This window comes from Adiantum capillus-veneris, chromosome 21 (genome assembly GCF_014529385.1).
Source record: "Adiantum capillus-veneris isolate H3 chromosome 21, ASM1452938v2, whole genome shotgun sequence".
NCBI classification, from domain to species: Eukaryota; Viridiplantae; Streptophyta; class Polypodiopsida; order Polypodiales; family Pteridaceae; genus Adiantum; species Adiantum capillus-veneris.
Window position 1 is genome coordinate 73,658,974 of NC_140951.1, and position 12,092 is coordinate 73,671,065.

The following is a 12,092-nucleotide window of genomic DNA, read 5'->3' on the forward strand; positions in this document are numbered from 1 at the left end:
GGCAGATTATGTGTGTTCAAGGTTAGCTTTGGGTTGGTCTCACCCCTATACATTCTTGTATAATCTATCTTTTGCCCTATCGAACCTTCCACTTTCCTAGTGAATTGAACCCCCGCTTGACCCCGGCTTTGGAGTGGTTCTTCAGAAGAATGAAAGGCCGGAAGAACTCATCTATAGACATAATGGTTGATAACCCGTGTGTATTCAAGTACATAAACTTTAATTTGGGGTTCTCCTCCTGAGCGTAGTCTTGAATCTCTCTGAGAGCTTCATCCCCGTCTAATGCTTAGCAAAGCTATATCTGCTCCCCATTTCCTCTCTCTCTCTCTCTCTCTCTCTCTCTCTCTCTCTCTCTCTCTCTCTCTCTCTCTCTCTCTCTCTCTCTCTCTCCTCTCTCTCTCTCTCCCCCCCCCCCCCCCCCCCCCCCCCCCCACTGCCATAGACTCATATAGGCTACAGGTGATGCTTGCACACTTGGATTTTGTCTCTGTGGGCGTGACAGACGAATGTCTCTGTCCAAAATTGATTGGATCAACTTCTACTTAAAGGTGAGGGTTGAATCTTCCCCTCACTTAGCCTTGAATATTGTTTTATGTTGCATTTTATGAGAGAGGGTTGTTGTAGTGTACTTATTGGTTTGCTATTAAAATCTTCTCAAGTTGGTGCCAAAATTCTTTATACTATTGATTTTGTTACTGTGGTAGCTCTGATCTAATTTATTTAGCATTATATGGTCCCGAATATTAATTTAACTTCTGTGCTGATGCATTTTCCATATTGACTGAGACCGCGAACTGATCCCTCTCTTCTAAAAAAAACACCATTCTAGGTTGTGCTTTTGATGGTTGCTCCCTGGACTGGTTGGTGACAATGTTATGGTCACTTTGAGGAAATGCTTCTAAGCATAGTTGGGTTGTATATTGATCGCATGCTTTTGTTTATAAGGTTATAATCTTAGTTTTCTTTTGGTTTTGCAGTTACTATGTTAAGGAGAACATGTGGTTTGATTACTTCAACACAATTTTTTTAAAGATTGATTGAGAAATGTTGGCTCCTTCCCGTAGATCCCTCTCAGATTTAAGTAAAATTTTCCACTTTTTGACACTAAGTTTATGCTAGTTTAGTTGTGGTCTACTTGGAACATTTACTGCCTTGGGGCTACATAGGGTAGTTCCTGTTAGGATATGCCCCTTCTCAATGGTTCTAATTAATTGAAAAATCGGATACTCTTCTCTCAATGATGCTGACCAATTGCTGGCTTGGATTGTTTCGCCTGCTTACTAACACTCCTGGCTTACTCGTGTTGCATACCTTGGTGACGGTTATCTCATAACCTGCCTAGTGTTGGGTTTACTTTGGGAATCTACAAGGTGCATTAGAACTTTGGGATAAAGTCGGGTTGGTACTGTTGTTTTAAATTTCATAACAAAAACCGGGGATCACTTACATCGTTGATATTGGAATCTGCTTATCTGATGTGAAAGAGATTTTTTTTTTTTGAGTTTTTACTACATTCTTAATGCCCTACTTTTGGGATTGGTTGCAATTATTTAGCATGCCTCTGATGGTTATTACTTCTAATGTATAGGTAAAGATCATGGCTTGACTACTACTTCCCAAGTTGATGATTATGATACTTGCGCTATAATTGTAATTTGGTCCTATTTTCCCTTCTATATTGCTGATCTGATAGCTACTAGGAATCTTGACTAGTCCTCAGATTTACATTTTAGTTATTATGGGATAAGCTTCTCCTTAATTTGCCACCCGGATTGATTTTGGATACTCTCACTCTCGTAGGGGTTACACTTGGGATGGTTGGCTAGTTTGGTTGTGGTTGATGAGGTTGGTTATGGTTTTGGTTTAACTAAACTTGGGCCAGTTGGTTGTCAAAGCTTACATGGACAATGATTTCTATGGTAGTACATTACTAAGAGCTGGTTCTCATCTTCATAGGTTATGACACTGAAGAAATTGAATCTGGCTATAGGTTTGAATAGCTGGGTTTATGACTTACGGTTAGAACTTTGGCTTGTACTGACGTTTTGAGAATATCTAGTCTCCTTTTTCAGCTCATACAAATAGACATTATGGTTTTATTTCTGAGCTTAGTTGAAAAGGATTTATTGTTTTTGGTTTACAATTTAATGATTCCGGTCATACTTTGCTTCATTGGTCTCTTTTGTTGTGTTTATACTTTGCTGATCTCTTTTAGTGATGCCAGACTTACACTTGAGGAATGGCTCTTTACATTGTGATATGGTCTTTAAACCATGATATGGTTTGATCTTTTGGATACTCTCATTCCCTTGGGGATAATACTTGAGATGGTTGGCTAGTTTTGTTGTGGTGGATAAGTATGACCATGGTTTTGGTTTAACTAAAACTTGCCAGGTGGTTGACAAAGCTTACAAGATTCATATTTGTCAGGAAATTTTTTGGCATTGTCCTTTTATAATTTAAAGGGGATGTTTACCTATAGCACATACTTTGGTGATTGATGGCCCATAACTTGGCTAATGATAGGATAATAACACCTTTATACTCCCAACCAATGCTCTGATGGTTATTTTACTACCTAGCATGTACTGATGATTTGACTAGGAATTATTTAACTCCTGAACTTTATTTTCTAAAACTTTTAGGTGTATGGCATAGATTGCATTAATTTGTTGATGCTTGTTGGTTGTTATCATACAGTTTTACTGACTCTAAATGGGAGATTTCTACCTCAGTTGTAGGTTTTGCTTGGCCTAAACTATTGACTAAACTAATGGGTAGTGGTTGGCATAACTTTTGGTTAACACTAAGAGTGGACCTCAGTAATGGGGTTGATTGGGGATAAAGATGGAAACAATGCCACTTGTTAGCTCGAGATACTTGTTGATGGCCTCTTGCTAGCTCGGAATACGTGGTTGATTTGGGGTTGTTATGCTTTCCCACTTGGTAGTGTTTTGATGTTAGACATGATATTACTTTGATGACTGCTAGTTCATAACTTGCCTAATACCTGGTTGATAATACCTTTTACTACCTAGCTTGTACAAATTAGATTTCATTGGAAACAAGAACATCTTAAAGCCTGAAGTGGTTTGACAAAAAGGCTTCATGGGATAAAAATGGGTAAAACACTTAGATCATAAGGGGTGATGGCCTTCTGATCAAACCTTAATTTAATTAATATATATAATTTTCTTTTTAAAAAATGGTATAACTACTTACTTTTACAACCTATTATTAAGATTAGACTTGGATCAGAAGGGGCGATGGCCTTTTAATCACAAGCCTAAAAAGAGTTTTAAAATAAGAAACACCCTTTACACTTGATAAGGAGGGGTAATGGCCTCTTGATCTCACTGTGACAAACTCATAACATATTTTATGAATGGATACTCGTTGTTTTTAACTCTTCATGTATGGTAGGTATAAGTGTAAAAAGGTTTTAAGTAGGACATGGATAACAATTGATAGGGTTCGTTGACACCTATAAAACGTATTCAAAGCTAACGAATTTTTTATCTTGTTTATATGGATGCATGTGAGGACTCTATCTTTACTTATGATCTTTTTGGCTTTGTTGTTGTCCGCCATTGTCAAACTTGGCCTCTGTCACTTTACAATTAGTAATCCTTGACTATCATATGTACAAATCATTGGAATGACACTTCATTCTCACTATGATGTACAAAAATGAATCAAAGACTGAGTTATTTTTGTGCTAATCCTTGCCAGCTGTCTTTTGAATTTTTATGTTCTTTTGTGTATGTTTAAAACCAACAACACACACAATAAAGAGAATAGATATAAAAGTGACAGCCTGCAATAGAAGAAGATGAAAATGCAACGTTTGTATACATCTTATCGCAAGAGAATAGAGAGAAGAATCTTGCAAGAGGATGGCTTTAAATTATAGCTCTCAAATTCGGGAGCATCTCTTGTGGAGTTGAATATTTAATTTTATTATTGATTTATTTGTGTACCAAATTTTGAGGGCCCCCTGTACACTTTAGTTCATGTGGGGTACACCACATACAACAAGAGGATGTTCAATCTCATCACATCTCTCTCTCTCTCTCTCTCTCTCTCTCTCTCTCTCTCTCTCTCTCTCTCTCCAAGGATAGAAATTCTTCTCAGTTGCTCAATAGAGAATCAACTGGACTTTGAGTGACAAAAAAAGTATGTAGAAGACCTGAAAAGTTTTGAAAAAAAATTCAATCATCCATTTAGAATCCTCTCTAGGGTGGTCTTTAATTTTTTTAGGCATTATGAATGTACCAATGTGAAGGAAAATCTAAACAAAATAAAACATCATTATCATTAGCAACAACAAAAATCTTAGAAGGACTATAAAAACGGAGAGCAAGCTCTATAAAAACATTGAAACACTTTTGAGTCATCGCTTTTCAATTTGAAGCATAATGAAATCACCTTCCTTAAACTCATGTTTCTTGCGATATTTATTAGCATGCTTAGTGTAACGTTTTTGTGAATGTTTGATAGCAAAATGAACACTTGCATAATTGTCATGAACATTTGTCCACAGTAGCATGCACAAGATTAAAAAGACGTAAAGGAGAAGCAGGAAAAGAATGACCATAAACAATTTCAAATTGAGATATATTTGTAGCAGAGCCAATGGTATTGTTATAGATAAATTATAAAATTTGAAGGTAATAATTCTATTTCTTTGATTGAAAAGAAACATAAGCTTTCAATAAAGCAATAATGGTACTATTAGTTATTTTCGTTTGACCCCCATTTGACCATTAGATTCAGAATGGAATGCAGAAGAAGAATCAAGTATAGTACTAAGATTTGTGAAATTTGTAGTCCAAAAGATACTACAAAATTTGGAATCTCAATTCGATTTTATTAACTTTTGCAAGCTATGATGTGAAAAGATAGCTTTAATAAAAATAAGTGCATCTTGCACTGTTTTGAAAGTTTTATTGCAAGAAATGAATTATACTTATTTAGAAAAATGATCAATGATAGTGTATATCATATCATGCTTGTAAACAATGAGTGAAAAATCAGTAACAAAATGTATAGATATGTATTCCCAAGGTTTTTCACAAATGGGGAGAGAGTAAAAAGACCCAATTTTTTACTTCTTGTCTATATAATCTTTTGACAAATCAAACAAGATAAAGCACATTGCTTTACATCACTGCTTATAGTAGATCAATAAAAATCACGACATAAAGCTTAAAATATAGCAATAGATCCTCTATGACCGTCATAGGGTGGTTTATACAACTCTTCAATGAGTAAAAGATGAAATTATTTTTTCACAGTTTAAAAGAAAGAAATTGTTCTTAAATAGTACATTACAAAAATGTGTGCAAAGAATTGTCAAGTATAAGTAATCATGTTGTTTTGAATCATCATCTTGTGCATAAGTACCACATAGAGTCAAATGAGGTACCCATAATGATTGATAGATTATTAAGAGAGGGTCTTCGACTCAAAACATCAACTACAACATTTTCTTTATTAGGTTGATATTCAATGTTATATTAAAAAATTTGAATGCAAGCAACTCAGTTGATATGTCCATCAACTAATGTAATTTATGAACTTAAAGCGAGCAAATCAGTTGATATGTCCCATCCCTCTCTCCTCTATTCCAAAAGATATATTGATGATGCATTTGGCATTTGGCAAGGCTCTTGTCTTGATCCTGAAAAAATCCTCAAGATTTACGGGACGCCACTCCAAAACCATATCAAGATTTTCCCTATCATTTCTTCCATAGAAGCTTCCATCCTTGATATTCATTTCTTCAAAGGACCCTCCTTTTCTCATTCAAGGATTCTTGATTTTCACTGCAAGTCTTAACGCTTATAACTACATTCCCTGGCAATCTTGGCACCCCATCCACCAAAAAGTCTCCTTTATGATTTCAGAGCTAAAAAGATATATCATTAGAGAGAGCTCCTTGGATGGCTTCCTTTCTATTCGTGCCCGGTTTTTCCAAAGACTTAGAGCCAGAGGGTACCCCCATGCTCTCCTTCATAACTACTTCTCCCTTATCTCTTACAATGAGAGAGATTCTCTCTTAATAAAGAAACCCAAATCAAAAGACCCCCCCTTTGTGGTCAAAATTCCCTTTACACCTTTTACGCGCAACCTTAATCTCTCTCATACCTTGATCAAACCTCTCACCCTTCAACTTGGCACCACGATCGAACTTTCCCACCTCCCCAAGCCCCTGATATGTTGGCTCAATGCGCCTAATATCGAGAAATTGCGAACCTCTCTTTCCTTCCCTCCCCCCCCCCCCCCCCCCCCCCCCCCTTTTTTGAGTGACAATTTGTTTAATTATCTTATCCCCTTCCCCCCCTTTTCTATTCCTCTCAATAGGGTTTTTTTTCCCTATTTGCACTTTTTGCTTTGATCCTTATAGCCTCTCTTCTCTTGATATTACTCCCCAAATGGTGCACATCGTACCAATTGGTGCTTTTATTTACTTCTCTGTACCAAAAGATGCTTGTATATACTTCTTTATACCAATAAACCTTCTATCTTCCTCTCTAATCCTCACCTTTTGTACCTACCTTGGGTTCATAGCCCCCAACTCTTATTTAAAAGTCCCCCATTCCTTGTAAAAGAATTAACACTACTGATGAGCTTTATATAGCGAAACGCGTTTAGTGTTAATCCCTTGTCCCCCCCCTCCCAAAAGACTTTTTATCTCTTTGTACTTTCTTCTTTTTTGGTAATTTTCGCTCGCTTAAAGTCCATGAAATTTACGATTAGTTATTTTTGTTTGACCTCCATTTGACCATTAGATTCAGAATGGAATGCAGAAGTAGAATCAAGTATAGTACTAAGATTTGTAAAATTTGTAGTCCAAAAAATACTACAAAATTTGAAATCTCGATTTGATTTTATTAACTTTTGCAAACTATGATGTGAAAAGATAGCTTTAATAAAAATAAGTGCATCTTGCAGTGTTTTGAGAGTTCTATTGCAAGAAATGAATTGTACTTATTTAGAAAAATGATCAATGATAGACTATCATATCATGCTTGTAAACAGTGAGTGAAAAAATAGTAACAAAATGTAAAGATATGTACTCCCAAGGTTTTTCACAAATGGGGAGAGTAAAAAGATCCAATTTTTTACTTCTTGTCTATATAATCTTTTGACAAATCAAACAAGATAAAGCACATTGCTTTACATCACTCTTTAGATTATTAAAAGAGGGTCTTCGACTCAAAGCATCAACTACAACATTTTCTTTATTAGGTTGATATTCAATGTTATTAAAAACTTTGAATGCAAGCAACTCAATTGATATGTCCATCAACTATTAAAAAATGAGATAATAAATACTTGATACTTTGTTGATCAATTTTGATTACCAAATTGACGCCCATTAGATAATATTTTCAAATTTGAAAAACATACACTACAATAATTAATTTTTTGTCAATGTACTGAATTCTTTTCCACTAGCATCAATGACTACAATAAAAAATAGTTTATCAAATTCAAGTAATTGTAACACAAATACAATAGATAAAGCATTCTCGAGTGCATTGAATAAACTTTCTTGGAAATCAATACATACATATGGAATGTTTTTCTTTAACATTAGAGACAAATAATAAAATTCATATGCAAAATTGCGAACAAACTTTCTACGATAATTACAAAGGCCAAAAAAATAAATGTAACTCGTATGAATTTTTGAATCCAAGTCATGACTGCATAGCTTCAATTTTCTATGGATCTACATAAATTCCTTTTCCCTTTTTTGATACAATGTGGACACGTAAATAGATAACACCCGGTAAGGTGTAGTGCTATGACAAGTTAGCCAAGAATCAAGGTATAGATTAGTATCACTCAATTCTTATGAAGTCACCATTGTTACATTGGTCAAACATGAAAAGAAGAAAGAAAATCTAGCAACATAAACTTGATTTGATGAATGCGTAGCAACACATAAGGTGTAGGGAGGGAAAGATTACTATTGGAGAGTAGAAGAGGGTTAAACAAATGATGTTGACACGACCATTATTGAACTACTAAAATTGCTTATGACTAAAGCTGACAAACGCACGGGTGCACTCTATGTAGCATTCTATGTGATAGAGCAACGAGCATGGAATTTGGTGCAAGACAATACAAGAGGAACAAGGCAAATATGCACAAAAATAAGAAACGCCTCAAGTAGCCCAACAAAGGTAGACAGTGTAAGCAAGACAATGGAGTAGACAACCCTCCTCAATCTCCAAGTCACCTTCAACACATCACAAACTCATAGATAGCACGACAAAAGCCGGTTACTCCTGAATGACAAGCAATTAGCACAAATGAGCTATGAAGGTTTTGCATTCCCCTAAGTGGAAGAAAAGAGGCCAAGAGTATTACATGCATCTTGAGGCACCATTTAAATCTCTTCAATTACAACCAATCTTCCATGTCTCAATTGCTAGGCTTCTTGTGAAAATCAGTTCTCTTGCATACCGATGCAAGTATGTCGCTGAAGATTAAAAGGCAACCAGTACCATAGGAGCAAAGGGGACACATTATACAAACAGTAGCACTATTTGCTATCTGAGGCAAAAGTGATTCTGATCCTGCAAACTAATAGTAAGCATGTTTCAACCACTATTGCTTTTCCTTACAGTTCAAAAGCCATTGTTTTTAGGCTTTTGAAGGAGAAAATTGTGCAGAGTGATTGCTTTTCCTTACAGTTCAAAAGCCATTGTTTAAAGGCTTTTGAAGGAGAAAATTGTGCAGAGTGCCTCCAAGAGAGTGCTACCCAACAGTAATATAATGCTGAAATTAATAACAGCAGACAAAGGAAAAAGACACAGACTAGCGCTTACTATTTACAACCGGACTTGTTGAACAAATCACACCACAAAGGGCCATAAAACCTTCCCCGCGCTGATGGTGAAAAAAAAAAGTACCTCTTACATTGAAGCCAAACACCACACACCCTTTCAGAACATCATTACATCATCACTTAGTCCTCAGCCTTAGCAAGCTACTACAGTTGTAATGCATACTTTAAATGTAGCTTACTTCACATGCAACAGAAACCGCGCAAGCGGATGAGCTCCTGAACCCATTCAATTCTTTCTTGCAGTTCATTGGTGTACAGTTGCAATAGAAGAGACAGACAGTGCATGCACGATGCACTCATATTTGCTGTCAAAGGTTTGACTCAGCTCCATCAATATTTTCTTGCCCGACCTCCCTTGTCCTTGAGGACTCACAGAAAAACCAATCGCAGCAATGTGCACGTCTTGCACATGTTATTTCGTTTGAAAGCCTACATCCTTCACTGTAGTGATACTAGTTCATGAGCAGTACAAATGAAGGGCAAACTAACCGAAAGTGCTCGATAAAAAGACAGAGACAACAAACAGACTGTTGAAGCGTTGAGCTGTCCTTCAATAATGTTGTAGGGAACCTGAAATTGCTAAACTGCATTAGGGATTTAAAGAATAATCTGAGCTGTACAAGGTGAAAGTCATAAATATATGGCATTAATGTTGACATGTCCCAAACTTACTGCCAAAGAAAAACTACTTTCTTTCTGAGGTTAGAACAGGGTCTTTGCACTTCAATTGTCTTTCAGCACAAGCACTAAACCAGGTCTAAACAATTGGGTACATATGACACAGACCCACATGGCCATTAATCACAAATTCATTCATTAAAACCCCTGACAAAACAGGGATGAATAAATTTACAACCCAAACCTTTTCTATGCTGAACAACAGCCAACTTTCTTAGTTGCGCTACTGTCGTTGCCACCAACATTTATGGGTTGGCCTTGAGTAGGCATGGCAGCTGGGTCCTCACCAATGTCAAGAGCTTTTTTGCTAACCACCCTGTATATCTGTGTAAGTACTTGTTTGAACGCATTCTCCACATTTGTAGATTCCAACGCTGACCCCTCCATAAAGTAGAGACTCTCCCTTTCTGCAAAAGATTGGCCGTCTTCCGTAGACACTGCTCTCAAATGGCGGAGATCCGACTTATTTCCTACCAGCATCACCACAATGTTTGAATCTGTGTGCTCTTTAAGCTCTCTCAACCATCTCTCCACATTTTCAAATGTAACATGCCTAGTTAAATCATAAACTAGTAGAGCACCCACAGCACCTCTGTAGTATGCACTTGTGATTGCTCTGTATCTGCCAGTTTCAAGCATTTGCAGTGTTAGCCTTTTAACGCACCAGCAAGCAACAGCATTCCTTATGAAAAGACATAAAATATGTCTCCAAGGCATGTTTCCAATGCAAGCCGACTGTAGGACAAAAAAAGAGCAACTACCCATCATTCACAATTGTACAGCAAAACAGATTGGCTACACATAAAAGAGGAGAATTTTGTTTTGTTTTAGGAGTCAAGTTGGGCACTCCCGGTGGTTCCCCTCATACACCAAAGAAAAGCACAAGAAGAACGACCGAGACTATGCACCCAGGCTCCTAGCGGAGACGCTTCTGTCACTAGTTTCCTCTGGACTGCGCGAGGCTTTGCTTCCCCAAGAGGCAATTCCAATCACTCAATACATAAGAATACTATTGATTTAACCATTGTAAATCACGTCATGACATATTTCTTGATCAAGAGGACACGGATGTTTTAATGATTCCAAAAGGTCATATCATCATACAACAATGTAAAATCTCAAACTAAACCCTTCCAGCAAAGGTGAAATGATTTTAAAGCTTTGGGCTGAAAGAACTGCTGATATACAGAGACATGCATTGAAAGACAAAGTTCTTGCCAGTTTCTCCAGCTACTACTTGCTGCCACATGGTCATGCTTCTCCAATTTTCAAAATCCTCCAAGAAAGCCAACAAATGTATCCCGATGTGTGAGCGCTCCAAAGTCACAAAAAGGTCCTACATTCTTTTAGTTCGGATATCCAAGGAGGCTTTTGCACAAGCCACTCTTACCAGGCAAAGTTACAATGGCAGCAGCATACAACATGATCAGAAAGACAATCTAGCTAATTGCTTCTGCTCTAACAAAGACTTTGATGCTTAATTTGCATCAAAATGCATTGGCTGCCTTTGCCAACACAAAAAGGGTGTGACATACCGGCAAGAATGATTGAATAGATACCTCTCAGAAATGTATCAAAAGGCATGCACCAAGCCTTAACAACTCCTGATTGAATAGATGCCTCCAAAATGCATCAAAAGGCATGCACCTATACTCATAAGTCTTACTAACTCCTGATTGAATAGATGCATCAAACCCACTCATAAGCCTTATTAACTCCAGTTAAGCCTTTAGTTAACGCACAGAGGGTCAGAATGATTGAATAGATCCTGGAAACAGCCATAAAAAATGCGATTGAAAGCATGCACCTACTCAGAAGCCATCCTCTTGCTACTCGCCAGAAATACGCAAGCAAGCCAAGTGTTGTGGAATGCATACCGTTCTTGACCAGCTGTATCCCAAATCTGTGCTTTGACCATCTTGCCTTCTACGTTGATGGTACGGGTGGCAAATTCGACTCCGATGGTGGATTTAGACTCCAAGCTGAACTCATTCCGGGTGAATCTTGAAAGCAAGTTCGACTTTCCGACACCAGAATCGCCAATCAAAACTACCTTGAACAGATAGTCATAATCATCCTCCGATCTGTAGGCCATTTCCAGCACAGCTCTACTAAATCCAATCAGCAGAAAACGGAAGGTTTTGCAGGATGAAGAGGCTTCTGCGTAGCTGGAACGCGGTCTCTCTCTCTCTCTCTCTCTCGGCTCTTTGGTCTGCCCTCTCTCCTCTACCGAGCGCGGGCTAACTCAGCTCTGGCTGCCCTAATCTTGAGTTCCGTCTGCAACGTTCCAATTTTGCTGGCGAGTACGTCGTGAGTTCAACCTTTACAAGAGTCTCACAAAATCCTCTAGGTCACAATTTTCTCAAATTCCCAATAAAACTTTCCTACACATTGAAGTCTGCAAAAAAGGATTGTATCTGCTGTTGGGCTCCGGTTGATTCGGAGCTCCCAGGGTGACGGTGGAACGGTGACCACCTGATCTCGGCTAGCCGTGGCACGGGCCGCGGGGATGCGCGATGGACCCGGTTGGGGACGACGAACGATGGGA

At 37.7% G+C, this 12,092-nt stretch overlaps 1 protein-coding gene across 1 annotated transcript; it reads right to left on the bottom strand.

The window, feature by feature from the left end:
• Positions 1–9,425: 9,425 nt before the first annotated feature.
• On the bottom strand, positions 9,426–11,850 carry LOC147431155 (ras-related protein RABA1f-like). Its single transcript, XM_086493806.1, has 2 exons — positions 11,422–11,850; positions 9,426–10,166 (listed from the first exon to the last, which is right to left on the bottom strand). The coding sequence occupies exons 1-2, from the start codon at positions 11,637–11,639 to the stop codon at positions 9,734–9,736; spliced, it is 651 nt and encodes a 216-aa protein (XP_086349932.1). The 5' UTR covers positions 11,640–11,850; the 3' UTR covers positions 9,426–9,733.
• Between the last annotated feature and the right edge of the window lie 242 nt (positions 11,851–12,092).